General features: G+C 43.1%; 1 protein-coding gene and 1 pseudogene across 6 annotated transcripts in view; one reads left to right on the forward strand and one right to left on the reverse strand.

The window, feature by feature from the left end:
* Positions 1 to 8,405: 8,405 nt before the first annotated feature.
* The window catches only part of STN1 (STN1 subunit of CST complex), a 43,315-nt gene continuing 34,528 nt past the window's right edge, over positions 8,406 to 17,192 (reverse strand). For 4 of the 6 annotated variants that reach the window (XM_047760728.1, XM_047760727.1, XM_047760730.1 and 1 more), the window contains exon 10: positions 11,352 to 12,108. In XM_047760728.1, the coding sequence (XP_047616684.1) occupies positions 11,951 to 12,108 (158 nt within the window). In that variant the 3' untranslated portion in view covers positions 11,352 to 11,950. Of the gene's footprint in view, positions 9,762 to 11,351; positions 12,109 to 14,367; positions 14,509 to 17,192 lie in introns of those variants that run through there. The other 2 variants (XR_007132208.1, XM_047760731.1) reach the window with 2 other exon arrangements.
* LOC125116200 (NADH dehydrogenase [ubiquinone] flavoprotein 2, mitochondrial-like) lies at positions 12,586 to 14,272 on the forward strand (annotated as a pseudogene).

The raw sequence follows: 17,192 nt of genomic DNA on the forward strand, positions 1-17,192 counted from the left end.
GGAGCAGGCACTGGACAGTGTTTTTCCAACTTTAATGTGCACAGAAGTGCCCTGGGGATCTCATTAAAATGTAAATCATGATTTAGGAAGTGTTATGGGCTGAGCCATGTCCCCTCAAAATTCATACGTCAAAGTCTTAACAGCCAGGACCTCAGAAGGTGACTATATTTGGAATATGGTTTTTAAAAAGGGAATTAAGGTAAAATGAGGTCACTGAAGTGGGCTCTGATTGAATATGACTTGTAAGAAGAGAACACAGACACAGAGGAAAGACCATGTGAAGACACAGGGAGAAGATAGCCACCTGCAAACCAAAGAGAGAGACTTTGGAAGAAACCAACCCTGATGATGCCCTGGTCTTGGACTTTAAGCCTCCAGAACTGTGAAAAATAAATTTCCATTCTTTAAGCCATCTAGTCTGTGGTACTTAGTTACTTGCAGCCCTAGTAGACTAGTATAGTATAGTAGGTGTGGGGAGGGAACTGAGATTTTGCAATTCTAACATGCTCCTGCATGATGCTGGCGCTGCTGTTCCAAGGACCTCACTTTAAACAGCAAAGACCTGGAGAATCAGGTTCCTTTTTGTTTAATGGCATGGTCAGCAGCTTCCCAAATCACCTAGCAGATGAGGAGAGGAGGATATTTTTCTTTAACTCCGCCTTTCTTAGAATGGCTAAGGCAACTTTTCTCAGCCTTGTTATCTTTGCAGCACTTTTGAAATATTATAAATATGGTGGCACCCTTCAGGGGATGAGTCACAGGTTAGCAGATGTAAATGAATGAAGTGGGCTGGATACACCAAGAGGACATGGTGGATGCAGTAGCTCAACTGAGCAGCTCACACCTCCTCTAAAGCGGGCAGACCTACTCTGTCTCCAAGCCAGAAGGTGAGCTGAGTGTGGTCAGGCTTTCCAAAATTTCAAGAGAAGCTAGAAATTTGGATTTTTTACTTTAAATCTTTAGATTTTTAAACTTTTAAATATTGGCAATTCTGTCACCTTCTTTTTGAAATGTGACGCAGAGGAGCCCCCTGAGGTCCTGGATATGTCATTGATCTATATCTTGTTCTGGGAGTATACACATGTAAAAATTCATCCAGCTGTATGATTAAGACTTGTACAGTTTGCTACTTGTAAGTTAGGCCACAATAAAATACCTGCACGGAAATGATGCACATCAACCTCAAGGTAGTTGTTACCTGTGAGAACGGAGGCAAAGACAGAATGCGGTTGCCTTTCTCTGTGTTTCTCTCTCTCTCTCTCTCTTATTTTTGGCCACACTGTCGCATGTGGAAGTTCCCAGGCCAGGGATCAAGTCCACGCCACAGCAGTGACAGTGCCATATCCTTAACCCACTGCAGCACAAGAGAACTACCCCCCCTTCTTCTTTCTTTTTCAAAAAATGTATTTGTATCTTTAACATTGTTTCTTTAAAGAGAGAGAACTAAAGTATATATGAAAAAATGTTAACAGCTATCTCATCTTAGTGATATCTAGGCTTTCTGCTTTATTATTTTCTGTATGTATAAAATACTTAATCATTAGACATTTTTAATATTTTAAAAACCCTGAGAATACCAGTACTGCATGGGCTAAACCAAACCCCATGGAGGTTACTGAACCACATTTTCTTGGTCCCTCTGAGGCCCTACTGCAGTTCAGGTAGGAAGGTTTGCTGCCTTGTCCCAGGTCTCCTACATGCTTCAGTAAACACCTGCTCCCTCTCTGCCACCACTGTGACCTGATGTCACCCCACCTACTCAGCCCAGCGTCCCATAAATCCTTTATCATCAGAAGTGGTGTGCTCAGGGTAGGCTTAGCTATAGCAAAAATAAAATTTATATGTCAACCTAAATTTGAAGACACTGTGTTGAATTCACAGCTCAGGGCCACCACAGAACAGGCTTCTCTGGTCCTGAAAGCAAAACGGCCTAGTAGTTGAGCTCCCTGGGTAGAAACCTGGCTCTTCCACTTATTAGTTGCATACCCCTGGGAAATGTAGTGTTGGCCTCAATTTCCTCATCTGTAAAATGGGAATGATAATAGTCCCTATCTATTTAGGTTTACGTGAAGATTTAAGCTGGGCTGGGTGATTGGTGCATAACCATTGGATAGTTAGTTAGCTATCATTAACATCAATGTATTATTTAACACTAGTGTGATTTTACTTTAAACATTAGATACATCATGGATTAAGTCTGAGGTGAAGCCACAGTGTCAATAAATTGGTATCCAGCCACCAAGTCTCAAAGGGAAAATATTTTCAACTCTGATTCAAGTAGCAAACATGATCAAACTTTGTCACAGATAGGAAAAGAGAATCACAGAAGCTCCAGGCTGGTTCGCCCACTGGCTGTCTAAAACCTCAGGGCCCCTCCCCTTGGATGGTGGTGTTGCCAGGGCAGCCCAGCTTGTTGATATGCACGGTTGCTGTTTGGGGCTCGTTGCTCAAGGTAATCCTCCCAGGAACAGCACCCTGCCGGCGGCTCCGAGACCCAAAAGGGCTTTAGCAGTGACTAATAAAACTGTAAAGGATGCATACAGATCCAAGAAAATCTGTTCCCTAAAGGAACATGGTTTCAACTACTTCTCAGTTGGTGCCTCTTTTAACCACAAGCATTGAGCTTCTCTGTCTGGAGTTCTGGTGCTCCCATGCTGCGTTCTCCAGAGAGACCATATTCTCTGGTAAATAACTACTGATGCCTGGAATGGGGAGAGGAGCTGATTGCCCCCAGACAGCATTTCCTACGTGGGCCTTTCCCTGCAGTTCAGGAGATGCCCTCTTTCAGCACTTCTGCCGATTCCAGCTGAGAAGGCCCACAGGTCTCCTGAGCCTTCTTTCCCTTCCATTCATCTAAGACGTGCGGCAATCACTGGTCTGCCTTGCAGAACCTGGGCGTCACCCTGGCTTTTTCCATGTTCCTTCACTCCTAAGCAGGTTATCCACCTCAGTGGTTTCACTCAGGTCTCTGACATCTGCCTCTGGGCCGCTGTCTCAATTCAGGCCCTCGCTCCCCTTCCCCGGGTGACTGCAGTCACGTCTCTCTGGTCTACCTGCGCCTACACTTGCCCCATGCAATGCTCCTCCACTCTGCTGCCAAAACAGTCTTTCCAAATTGTGAATCTGGTGCCAGCTCTCAGCTCAACATCTTTTAATGCTACCCTTCTCCCCACTCACAAGCTGTGTCCAGACTAAACGGTCCTGGTACTGTCAAAAATCTGAGTTGTCAAGAAAAATCCAGAAATCTAGATTTTTATGTGAATTTCCCCTTCCCTTGTTTGTTTATTTATAGTTCTAACATTTTACACATTTAAAAAATTACAAAATATTGCAATAAGTCTCCCACACACTTCTAGTTTCAATTCCCTTTCTGAAGAAGCCACACCTGATACTAGTTTCTTTTGTGGCCTGTGGGATAGACAGACAGACACACACACAACCTTTTTAAAAATACAGACAGTAGCCAATTTCTTAAAATGTTGGCATAAAATGCTTAAACTCTGAGGGTCAACTAGGACACATATGCATCCATAGGTTGTAAATCATGTAGGCATATGCTCATGATCCACTTGACTGAAAGGGGTTCAGGTCCAACCCTGAACACAAGGTTGGAGCCTGGTCTTGGCATCCCCCCTCTACACCTCGCAAGATGCCCTGCACACAGTTGGCAGTCAATAAGTGACATGTTTATTGAGCACCACGTTGTGCCTACTGTTGGATCTGTCACAGAATTCCAGATGAACTGTCATGTGGGCAATCTCTGAGGGAATACATGGGAACAACTAGTTAAGTCCAGTTAAGTCCCAGAACTCAGCTGAATATAGGTTCAGAACCTGCCCACCTCCCATTTTTCCTGATTACCTGGGTCTACAACAAACAGAAATGGCAAATCACTCAGGCTCTTGCTCTCGGGCGAGCCCCCAAGGGTGTGTGCTGGTGTTGATGGCCCAGCCCCCCCCCCAGAGTGCTGACACCAGCATTCCCAAGCCAGCTGTCATTCCCAGGAGCGGCTTTTCTATTTCTTGCCCTCCATCAGGTCAAGGCAAGCTGGGACTGGACGGAAACCACAGGCATATGCCACTTGCTGACTCTTCCTGAGGCGCTGGGCTGGGCTGGGCTGGGCTGGATGACTAAGGCCCTTTCAAGCTTCTTCATGTTGAGAGAGGACGCATTGCTCAGGTGATATGGGGCCTTCTAAGTTAGATCCTCTTTGCTCACTTGCCTGTGGTCCAGGCCACCTCCCACTGGTCAGCATGCACGATGGTTGCAGGACAGGGAGATGTATTCAGTTCGTGATAAGGTGGAACCCACTGAGGAAACGTAACAAACTCTTTTCACGTTATCCTCCCCCATTCTGTGAGGCAGTGATTTCCAATTGTTTCCGCAGTGACACGGGACAGGTGGTTTTTGTAGGTAGCATGCTCCCATGGGAGGGTCATGAGCAATCTCCCTGGAATTGCACTGTGATATTATACCCACTCGAGAAACCATTCTGGAATGCACGTGGGTGAGAACATGACCTTGCTCTAATCAGTCAGAAATTGATTCTAAAAATCAGTTAGACTTGATTCTAACTGAAGTGCAATATGAATCTTACTCCCAAAACTCAGGTGGGTGAGGCATCATATTCCTTTGTTTCAAGTGAGCTGGGGCTGGAAGCCCTCATTTTCTGGGCTGGAAAGAAAATAATACAGCTGGTGGGCGGGTGAGGCAGGCTCTCATCTTTATAGAGATGCATGAAAATCCAATCACATAAGAGGGTACGTGGTGTCTGGAAAATGGGTGATGGGTCCATTCTTCTGAGACCAAGTCTTCTGCTGATATCCTCCCTGTGTTCCTTTAGAGAAGGAGGGTTCCAGAAGCTTCCACTTCAAGCTTGGGAATCTTGGCTGAAGCTGGGGTTCACAGGTCAAGGCTTTAGGTCTGCAAGGAACTCTGCAAAACCTCTCCATAGAAGTCCCACCAACCTGCCACCTGCTGCAGGTATCATGGGCAACACATTCTGGTCTGCATTGCCTGGAGCCCACTAATCTCCAATCCCTCCCAGGCTCCAGGCTTCCAGAAAACATAAGCCAGCTTGTCTGCACAAACAACTTCTGGATTCAGCCTCCAAACCAAACCTCCTGGAGGCAAGGCTGGCTTCTTGCTTGGAAGAAGAAATAAGAGACAGGAAAAACAAACCCCATGCTAATAGCTCAATACATTATTCTGCCACCAGATTTATATTAGAATAGACTAACCATTCACAAATTGCAGTACATCAGAAAACTGAGTACTTGTCACAAGTGAATTGTGCAACACATCACAGCTTATGTGACACTGCTGTTATTTTGCTCTAAAGGAGAGCTTAAAAAATGGAAGGAAGCTCTTTCCTCCACTGATTATCCTCAGAACAAAAATTAAAAACCATTTCCTTGAGGATGCAATTTTTAGCCAAGAAGATTAGCAAAATGGGTGTTGCCCAAAGCCCCAATTAACTGTACCAAACCCAGTCGATGAAAATGCAAGCATCGCCTTATTATGGTAATTTGGCTATGTTGATTAAAGTGGAAGCAGCATTAAGACCATCTCTATTACAAAAACGATCTTCTCCACTTAATTAGCACTTTTTAAAAAACATCCTTCGTTTTTCACATTAATCTGACTGGGGCAGAGTCACTGAACCAGAGCTGAATGGCGTCTGGTTTATGAGAGGTCTGAGTCGATGATATGGTGATTGGTTTTCAAAAGATTGCTGCCTTCATGTATTATATAACCTTTGGGCAGGCATGCATCCAAGCACTTGAAGTAGCAAATTGGGAACGTTGAGGTTTGAGTTCTTCAGGATGTTTATTCTAGCTGTGTATTAACTAGGACCTCAGCATCTGGCCTTGGACTGTTTCTGCAGCTGATACGGCTGCTAGAACACATGACCCAGGCCTCCCTCGGCCTTTGCTAGAAGCAACGGCTAACGTCCAGTGCAGAACTGTAACAGTCCAAAGGTTGCCTGTAATGAACTGATGCTTGATGCCACTCATACCTAAAGAAATATAAATGCAAACAAAACCTAGAAAATGTTTTGACTTACCAGATGGACAGTGATTAAAAGTACTGATAATACAGGAGTTCCCAGGTGACTCAGCTGGGTAAGGATCCGGCATTGTCATTGCTTTGGCTCTGGTTACTGCTGTGGCATGGCTTCCATCCCCGGTCCAGGAACTTCCGCATGCTGCGGGTCCAGCTACAAAAAACTACTAATACAAAGTGTGGGTGAGCTTATAGGCAAACAGTAGACTCAAAAAACATTGATAGGATGGAGTTCCCACAGTGGCACGGTGGATTAAGAATCCAACTGCTGCGACTCAGGTCACTGGACAGGTGAGGGTTTGATCCCCAGCCCAGCACAGCAGGTCAAAAGATCCGGTGTTGCTGAGCTGTGGTGCAGGTCACAGCTGTGGCTCAGATTTGATCCCTGGCCCAGGAACTTCCATATGCCTTGAGTGTGGGCATTAAAAAAAAAAAGTCATTGACAGGAGTAGAAAATGGATCATTCTTTTCAGTGGGTACTTTGTCAATGTCTATTCAAACTGTTAAATGCTCAGGGCCTTTCTCCTGGCATTTGTGTTGCTAAAAACTTACCACACAAATATACTTATAAATGTATGCCAAGAAAAGAAAAATGTACAGGGATATTTCCTACAGAATTGGCTGCAATAGGAACAATCTGGAGATCAATTTAATATTTCTCAATGGGGGTCTTTTTAAAAATATTGAGAGACAGCCATACAATGGAATTAATTGACCGTTTAAAAGAATGGGTCATGGAGTTCCCATCGTGGCGCAGTGGTTAACGAATCTGACTAGGAACCATGAGGTTGCGGGTTCGATCCCTGGCCTAGCTCAGTGGGTTAAGGATCCGGCATTGCCATGTGCTGTGGTGTAGGTCGCAGACGCGGCTTGGATCCCGCGTTGCTGTGGCTCTGGTGTAGGCCGGTGGCTACAGCTCTGACTCAACCCCTAGCCGGGGAACCTCCATATGCTGTGGGAGTGGCTCTAGAAAAGGCAAAAAGACAAATAAATAAATAAATAAATAAAAGAATGTGGTCAGTCTTGCATGCTAAAGTGAAAAAAAGGAAAAAAAACCCACCTCCAAGATATAGTATTAAATAAAAAAGCATGGTGCATTTAAAATGGTGACATATTATTTCTGGAAAGACAGAATATTGTTAGTTTTCTTTTCTTTTCTTCTTCTTTTTTTTTTTGTCTTTTTTAGGGCCACACCTGTGGCATATGGAGGTTTCCAGGCTGGGGGTCGAATCAGAGCTGTAGCTGCTGGCCTTCGCCACAGCCACAGCAACGCCAGATCCAAGATGAGTCTGTGAACTACACCACAGCTCACGGCAATGCTGCATCCTTAACCCACTGAGAGAGGCCAGGGATTGAACCCTCAACCTCATGGTTCCTAGTTGGATTCGTTTCTGCTGCACCACGCTGGGAACTCCAGTTTTCTAATAATATACATATGATAAAAAAATGGTAGGCCAATTTTTTCCCCTTCTTTGTATCTTTTGATATTAAAAAATCTTTTTTTAGTAGAAATTTACAGAACACTGTAAACCAATTAAGATGGAAAAAATAAAAATCATTAATAAAAAATAAAATAAAAAATCTTTAAAACAAGGCTGCATATAAAAAATTTAAAGATATCTGAGAGGTTATATTTCCCCCAAATGGCCAGACTGATATTTCCACTTCTACATGCCCTCTAGAACCCAAACCATCAGGCAGTGGCTTCTTCCCTTCTTCTGAAATCTGAGTGAGACTCTGTGACAATGCCAATTCCATGGAAGTGACAGTGTGTGGCTGCTCAGCTCTGCGCAAAATGGCCCCGAAGCTTCCCTCTGGGGGGCGCTCTTCCTGGGTAAGTCTGCCCTGGGAACCACCACCATGATTCTGAGTATGTTCAGAGTTGGGCAAATATCATCACTCTCTAGTTCCAGAAATTTTGTCACCCTAGAAAGAAACCTTGTACCACCCACTCTCCTCCTGCCCCCACTAATCTATTTTTGTTTGTTTGTTTGTTTTCATGGACTTGCCTATTCTGGACATTTTATATAAATGGAGTCATACAGCATGTGGCCTCTTGTATCCAACTTCTTTCACTTAGCATACAGTTTTCAAGATTCGTCCATGCTGTAACATGTATCAGTACTTTATTCCTTCTTAGGACCGAATAATTCCCTTGAATGAATATACCACATTTGTTTATCCATTCATCTGTGGTTGGACATTTGGGCAGTTTCCACCTTTTGTTTATTAGGAATAATACTGCTGTGAACACTTGTGTATAAGGTTTTATGTTTTCAAATCTCTTAAATTCAAGTACTTTAAAACCACTTATTAATATTAAATAACAAATGTAAAAATTAAATAATACTGAAAAATAACAGATGACACATGATTTAAATAATTCTTATTCTTTAAAGCAGGTTTCCCAAGAGCAGCAAACTTGTTCCCTCATGGTAATTCAGATGTGCATGGAACACTGGGTAGACCTAAAGTCATAAAATATCACTATTTCAAACCCAGGCTTTTCACTAATTTATACAAACCTTTCACCACATCAGTCTGAATTAATGAGACACCACTTTACTGTCTCTATCTAAAAAAAAAACCTAGGGTTGTTATGTGGTCTTCAAAATCCCTCTTTTTATGTTCTACAGCAAAACCTATCATTTTAATTTGACATACAGGGAGAGACTGGAGTCTCTTCAGGAATTTGCGTTTGTTTGTCTGTTTTTTTCTGTGCCTGTGGTATGCAGAAGTTCCTGGGCCAGGGATCAAACCCCCATTACAGCTGCAGCCTGAGCCACAGAAGTGACAACACTGGATCCCTAAACCACTGCACCACAGGCAACTCCTGGGATTTGGTTTAGAATTTGAGATTTGATTTAGAATGTGTGTGAACACAGACCTGGGATTTATTAGTTTGGTTTTACTAATAAAAGATCAATAAAAATAGGCTTTTTTAAAAAAAATTCTAGATTAAGTAAAAACTCACTTATATAGGAGTTTAGGATCACGTTTAGAGCCTCCACCAGTAGACTATTATGCAAATAAAAGCTACTGCAAAGTTCTTTATCCACAGACACTATTTCCCGTCAGGATGGTCCTGGTTCTTTGCTGGCGCCTGTGGCTGGCTTCTCGGCAAGGCTCACCCGCGTCTTCCTGAGTTTGCCTGTATGCTTCACGAAAATCTAGTAAGGAAACAATGAAATGCTTCTTTGGGGCAGTCACTGTAGAGGCCACTTGTAGAGAAGAGACCACACTAACAAGGAAGCGTGGATGTTTTCTCCAATGGACAATGACTGGGTTGCTTGGTTTTAATCCTTGGCACTAAGTCTTGGGTTCCTCATCACTGAATAGACTTCTATCCACTTGGCTTTCTCCCGGCAGAGTCCTGGCACACTATCAGAGGGAGGAATAATTAGAAAGAAGTGTCTTATAGGGATGAGAAGCACTGGGAGCTTACCAGATAGGGATCATCATGGATCATCAAACAAGTCTTTGACCAGACAGAGCGCTATTTGTCTACTTGCCTGCATGAACTATATGCAGGGGTCCCAGCTCCTGAAACATGTACACGCGGTGAGCAGAAGAATGTGTGCTAGTTTCCTCCTTTTCAGGGGACCCTCTGGTTGTTCTTCAGAACATGAGCGACCCAATGTAGCCCCAGAGAGTTTTCCAAGAGCTTCCTTCATCTTCTCAGAGTTCTTATGTTGCTGTGGAGGAAAGGGTCTCATTGCATCCTTGGTTCATTCATGATTTAGATGGGGAGGGAGAAAGTGTGTGTCACTTTGGTGAGGATTTCTACTAATCTGATTGATGGGCATAATTATTCACGAGAATTTCTCAAATATACTTGTGAGCATGGTGTTAATTGTGTTCATCCAGAACCTGGTAAGAACCCTGAGACGAGGATCAGAAAGGAAGCAGTTAATTTGGGAGGTGCAGTCAACAGAAATGAGGAGTAAGGGGAGTAAGACAGGGAGGGTAGTTATCCAGTTAGCTGCTGCCCTGGGTGGATGGAGCTTAATCCCACAGAGAAACTCTGGGAAGTGCTACAGAACATGAGTCTCAGAGATATCTCACTGGAAGGAACAGGAAGCAAAAGTATTTATATCCCAGGTCCCACTGGCTGAGGCTGCCTCTGGTGGGTGTTCATTCTGGGTACTTCCAGCCTTTCAAGACATTGGAAAAAGTCCCCCAGGACAGAGAGGAAGCTGGTAGAGGGCAGCCAGACACATACACAGAAGTGGTATTGCTTGCAAGATGTGCCAGGCACTGTTCTAGATGCTGGGACACAGCAGGAAATGAAACAAGAGAAGTCCATGGAGACAGTCTCTGTCTGCTCCAGTAACTTAATGGCCGCATAGTATTTCATTGTGTACCTCTACCATAATTAATTTTTCCCTGTAGATAAACATTTTTTTCCTAATTATAGAATTCTAAATTACACAGCAATGGGCCTCTTGTGCATTCGTCTTTTCCCACCTGTGTGATTGCCTGCTTGGGATAAACCCTAGAAGTGGGGTGGCTGTGTGCAAGGATGTGACCTTCCTGGCAGCTCCCATAATCTGAGATGCAGTCAATATGGAACAGCTGCTGGCCTCAAGGAAGAGCTATGGGGATGTCATTCCAGGCACACTCTATTCTACAGGGACCCTTCTGAACCCAGGGCAGCTACTTGTGTAACCACTGATAGAAACCGGACAGAGGTTTGGAACAAGTCAGAAAGGCCAAGACAGGAAGCAATCTGTCCATACTCGCTCTTGGCCTGACATAGGGAGTTACAGCCGACTTCTGAGTATACAACTACCCCACTTCCACACAGAGCAGAGCAACTAGCCAGGTCTGCAGGCTCTCTAGCAGAGCCACTAAAAGCTTATTATGTCAAGTGCAAATGCAGCAGCCAAAGGCAGATTTGCCTTTTGTGAAATGACTGTAATTAACTCCAAATCTTTCTCCATACTTCTTCACTGGCTGGATTTGTCATCTTGCTGTTAGAACAAGCCTATTACATAACTCAGATTTTTTTCCCCCCAAACCATGTCATTCTGAGCAAAAGCATGACCCCATCGCCTGTCTGGGCACATACTGAGTGTTTGGATGGTTCAGAACATCCTGCATGTGCAACGGTAACCTGGAAAATCTACATCTACCACTGCCAAGCAATTGGCTGGCAGTCTTCGACAACTTCAGGGTATTAAGGGACAATGAATTTAGTCATATATGTCCTCAAGCACAGGGAAATGTACTGAGACACCTTTTGATTCAGAAGGCAGATACGGAAAATGACAAACACAGAGCCATGCCTTGGATCCTGTTTATTCCCATCTATGGGTCAGTCTGTAAACAGAATTCAACCCAGGACTCTGGACCCATTGCTGGTGTGTGACTCACAGAAACTGTAGGTCAACACTTATCCAGGGAGAATTATTCCCCTACACCAGGTTCTTAACCATCAAGAGAAGTCCACGAAAAAGTCCCTGATGGTCTGAAGTTTTAGAAAGGGTCCGATCTGTTGATCTGCATGCTCTTCAGCTTGCACAGTACATGGCCCTTTGCCACGGATGCCCCTTTACAAAAGAGCCTCCAATCAGTTCAGCTGCCAACACTGGTTCTTGCTCTGCTGCTCTTTGAGCGATGCTTGGTCCAGCCAGGAGGCCAATGAGGAGGGTTTTCTTGGACATCATGGCCAAGTCACTTTATCCCCAGAGATAGTAGGTTGAAGACACCCTCCAGAGTTTATGCCAAATTCCATTCCTCAAATTACCATATTTCATAGTTTATTATGATAATTGCCCCCAGACCTATAAGGCTGGGCATGATGTTAAAATTGGAGCCTGGGGTGAAAGCCACCTGGTCCTCCTCCTCGTCCGCCAGGTTCATGCCACCTGCTGGCCTCTCCTCAGAATGTTGTGTAGTAGTTCTCTGAGGTGCTGACAATGTCACTCTGGTCCTCCAGGAGCTCCAGCACGTGCCGCAGCACAGGTTCACTCAGGCCTGGGCTGAGGCTCAGGCGAGCACAGGCCAAGATGTGCAGGAAGTGGCAGCCCTTCTCCACGTCTGCAGGAAAAAGGGAGTTGGCTAAGCTTGGACACACCTGTCAGGTCCTCCTCTCTCTCCTGTCCTGTCCTCTCCTCTCAATGGAAGCCCTTCTCCATATTTCCTAAATCAGAACCTGCATCCTAGTAAGATTCCCAGATGATTCTTCTCGTGCACATTAAAGTAGGAGATGTACTGGCCTAGCTCATTGGTGAAAAAACCCAAAACACTTCTTTTCAGGTCTGTGCCATGGACCATGGCTCAGGGATGCAAGGCTTCAACCTTTCAGGATTCCTATCCAATAATTTTATATTCATAACCCAGTGGGTTTTGAGTGCTTGATAATCCTTTTTTTCTAATGACATCGCATGTACCAGTGTATGTATTCAGTGCTAAACTCCTAGTATCCCAGGTGGGACTCTCTTGAAGTTGACAGTGGAGCCAGCTTGCAGCAGCCTCATTCCTTCCATAATCCTGAACGATGGGACAGCAGTGGCGATGAAGGGCTTACTATCTTTGGCCTGTTCTCACTCCTCTCTGCCTAGTCTTCCAAAAAGTCTGTCTGTGATAGCGCTCACTGTCTACCCTACGCTGAGACCATTTGTAACAGTTCAGAGTGAGTGACTGCTTTCCTAGCTGAAATCAATGATTTAGAGTAGCGGTATTCACACTTGAAGTTACAGCCATTGGAGGATCCTGAAATCAATTTAGTGGGTTGTAAATAGCATTCTTTTCTTACCAAACAGACTAAGGCAGACTAGAATATGAAATTACAGAAGGTATTGCATTTTTAGGCAGGATAAATATTGAGAAATTTTATAGTCAATTATATATGTGTATGTGAGTACATATATTTGAAATAAAATTTGTAACAGATTTAATAACTTATGGATCATGATGAAAACTTTACTTATAACATTAAGTCAAAGTCAAACTTCATTCCTGGAAACAAATCCTCCCCAGTTTCCACTAAAGACCCATTCACGGGGCTAGGCTCTCACTGTCATACCCCCAGTACCTGGCACACTAGGGCTCTGCACAGTCACTTGAACGTTTTCAGATGATAAAATGCTTTAGGCTCCAGGAAAGTGCTCGAAAGGGTTCATGATGTTGGGAAAAGCATGGTAGGGATTTATCACACCTTCATGGCTTTGGGCAAATCATGGCATCTTCAAGCTTGAGTTTTCTGACCCATGGGGAGTGGGGCTGGGGCAACTCTGAAGTCCTTCCCAGCTCTAAGGGACAGAGGGTCACAGGCAGTGGTTCTGGGCTAACAAGGACTTGAAAATTCTGACCTCTAGTGGCCAGTGAACTCATTATTCCTCCCAACCGGAGTTACTGCTGGGAAACTTGCCACCTCCACTGGTCTCCACATTTCCAGGCTGTTGCTTCAACATTCATTTGATCAAGGTTTCCTGAACAGCGGTGGGCCTCACCGCCCAGTGGGGAAGACATAAAAGGAATCTGCATAAACCGGCTGTGCAGAATGGAGCTGGAGGAGCCTCATTTTGCACACAGGGATACTCCTGTGCACAAATCCTGGAGGATCACCCAGCTACTCCATCTGATTTCACACCAGAAAACTATAAGAGGGTGGAGGCAGTTGTAAAAAACAAAAAACAAAAAAACTACCCAAGAGGGCAGAAAGCAGCAGCTGTGCTTCCAGTCCTGGATTTAGCCCAAAGACAAAACGGATGGCTGACCATCTCTGCTATGAACAAGGTAGCAGACATTTTACAAGTACCTCCAAGGAGAGTATATGAGGTAGCAACTTTTTATACAATGTATCATCAAAAGACAGTTGGAAAGTATCATAGTCAAGTCTGCACCCCTAGGCTTTGCATGCCTGGAAACTCTGAGAGCATATTGGAAGGCCATTCAGAAAAAGCTTGGAATAAAGGTTGGAGAGGCTACTACACCTGACAAACTTTCCGCTCTTTACAGAAGTGGAATGTTTAGGGGCCTGCGTAAATGCACAGATGGTTCAAATAAATGACAATACTATGAAGATCTGACACCTAAGGATACTGAAGGATATTGATGAACTCAAAGCTGGCAAAATCCCTAAACCTGGGCCAAGGAGTGGATGCTTCTCTTGTGAGCCAGGTGGGGGCATGGGGGATGTCTTACCTCTTTGCCTGAACCATCTAAAGGACCTGGCTTTGGTGTGCAAGCAGGCCTTTAATTTATATTCCTCTCTAAATACATCACTGGAGAAATAAAGTATGAATCTTCCATCTACATTAAAAAAAAAAGAAAAAAAATTTCCTGACCACCTACCATATATGCAGCCCTGAGCCCAGAGGTGCAAGTACCGAGTAGCAGACAGAGAGGCGACTTTGGAGTCCAAGGGACCCAAATTCAAGTGCTGGCTCTATGACTGGGGCAAAGTGGTTTACGTCTCCCAGTTTGTGTCCTCATCTGTAAAATGGGGAGAAAAGCACCTACTTCACCCAAGGTTATATGGGTGAAAGGAGACCCGTGGTAAGTGCTTCCTCCATGGGGAATTACTAAGATTGTATCGTCATATCCATAACCTAGAAGATAACCCAGTTCCTACTTGAAAGAAGCTTCGACTCTTCCCAAGACGAAGGGTTGGTGACGGAGAGTGGAGACAGACTCCAATATGTGGTCAGAGATGTTGACTGCCCCAAAGACCTTAAACAGCTTCTTCAGAAAGGCCATTCTGTTGTCTGAAGGCTGTCTGGTGAGGCTGCTCACAAAGTGACCTTCTAGTGGGGAGAAGGGTTGGTGTTAGCTATTTAAATGTTTAGTGGAATTCACTGGTGAAGCCATGAGGCCCAAGGCTTTTCTTTGTCAGGACATCTTTGAGTACTGATTCAATCTTACTCATTATAGATCTATTCAGATTCCCTATTTCTTCACGATTTAGTCTTGGTTGGTTTTGTGTGTCTAGGAACTTGTCCATCCCATTTGGTTATCCAATTTGCTGGTGTACGATTGTTTTCAGTACTTTGTCATAATTTTTATTTCTGTAGAAACATTGCTAATGTCCCCATTTTTATCCTTCCTTCCTTCAGAAAATTTCTTCCTTCCTTCATTTTTCTTTCATACCTTCCTTCCTGTTCTTTCTTTTCTTTTCTTTCTTCCTTCCTCCCTCCCTCCTTTCCTTCCTTTCTTCTGCCATGCCTGTGACATGCAGAAGCTCCCAGGCCAAGAATTGAACCCGTGCCAGCGATCAAACCTGTGCCACAGCAGTGACCTGAATCATAGCAGTGACAACATTGTATCCTTAACCCCTAGGCCACCAGAGAACTCCTTTCATTTCGGATTTTAGTAATCTGAGTTTTCTTTTTTCTTAGTCCACCTAACTAAAGGTTTGACAGTTTGGCTGATATTTTCAAAGAACCAACTTTTTGTTTCATTGATTTTTCTCTTATGTTTTTCTATTCTCTATTTCATTTATCTGTGCTCTAACCTTTATTATTTCCTTCCTTCTGCTAGCTTTGAGTTACTTTCTTTTTTCTAGTTCCTTAAATTGTACAGTTATGCAAGTGTTCTTAGCTATAAAGTTCCCCTTTATACACAGCTTTTTCTGTCTTGTAAGTTTTGTTATTTTTTTTCATTCACCTCCAAGTATTTTCTAATTTCTGATGTGACTTCTTCTTTGATCTATTGGTTAAGACTGTTTTGTTCCATAAATTTGCTAATTTTTCAGTTTTACTTCTGTTATTGACTTTTAAATTCATCCCACTGTGGTCAGAGAAGATACTTTGCATGACAACTATCTTTTAAAATCTACTGAGATCTAATAGTGGTCTAACATGGTCTCTTCTGGAAAAGACCCCATGTACCCTGGAGAAGAATATGCATGCTGTTGTCGGGTATGGTGTTTGGTGTACGTCTGTTAGGTCTAACTGAGTTATTGTATTATTTAAGTCCTCTATTTCCTAACTTATCTTCTGTCTAGTTGTTCTGTCCATTATTGAGAGTGGAGTACCGAAGTATCCAACATTACTATAGAATTGTTCACTTCTCCTTTTAATTCTGTCAGTTTTTGCTTCATATATTTTGATGGTCTGTCAAAGGTACATAATGTTTAAAACTTCTGTCTTGCTGTGTTGAACCTTTTATCAACATATATTGTCCTTCTTTGTCTCTTGTAAATATTTTGCTTTAAAGTCTATTTTGTCTGATATTAGCAGAGCTGTCCCTGTTCTCTTTTGGTTACTGTTTGCATGGAACATCTTTTTCTGTCCTTTCACTCTCAATGTATTTGTGTCTTTGGATCTAAAATGAGTCTCTTGCGGATAGTATATAGTTAAATTTTTCTTTTTCAAATCCATTCTGTCAATTCCTGTCTTTTTGGCTGGTAAATTAAATCCATTTACATTTAACCTGATTACAGATAAGAGGGACTTATTCTGTCATTTTGCTATTTGTTTTCTATATGCCTTCTAGCTTTTGGTCCCTCAATTCCTGCATGACTGTCTTCTTTTATGGTTAGTTGTGGGGTTCTTTTTGCAATGAAATGTTTACAATTTCCTTTTGTGTATATTCTAGAGCTATTTTCTTTGTGGTTACCATGGGGACTACATCTAGCATCCTGAAGTTATAACACTCTAATTTGAATTTATTCCACTTTTACTTCAATAATATATAAAATCTCTGCTCTTCTCTTTTGCAGGTCCGTCTCCACTCCTTTCAGTTGTTGATGTCACATGAATTCTTTTAAATGCATTAGTCTCAAATTATACAGTGAGAAACCCAAGTTACAGTAATACTAGCTTTACAAGAATTTTTTTCTTTAAATGTGTTAGTCTCTTAAATCATGAAGAAAAAGTGTAGTTACAAAGCACTGTTGCAATAATACTAGCCTCTGTCATTGCCAATGTACTTACCTTCAACTGGGATCTGTATTTCTCCATAGGCTTCATGTTAGTGTCTAGTGTCCCTTCACTTTACTCTGCAGGACTCCATTGAGCATCTCTTGCAGGGAAGTCTAGCAGTCACAAACCCCCTCAGGTTTTGTTTAATTAGAAAAGTCTTGTTTTCACCCTCACTCTTGAAGGATAGTTTTGTAGGATGTTAAGATTCTTGGTTTACAGTTTTTTTCTTTTAGCACTTTGAATATAGCAACTCAC

Source organism: Phacochoerus africanus, chromosome 15, assembly GCF_016906955.1.
Source record: "Phacochoerus africanus isolate WHEZ1 chromosome 15, ROS_Pafr_v1, whole genome shotgun sequence".
Taxonomy (NCBI): Eukaryota; Metazoa; Chordata; class Mammalia; order Artiodactyla; family Suidae; genus Phacochoerus; species Phacochoerus africanus.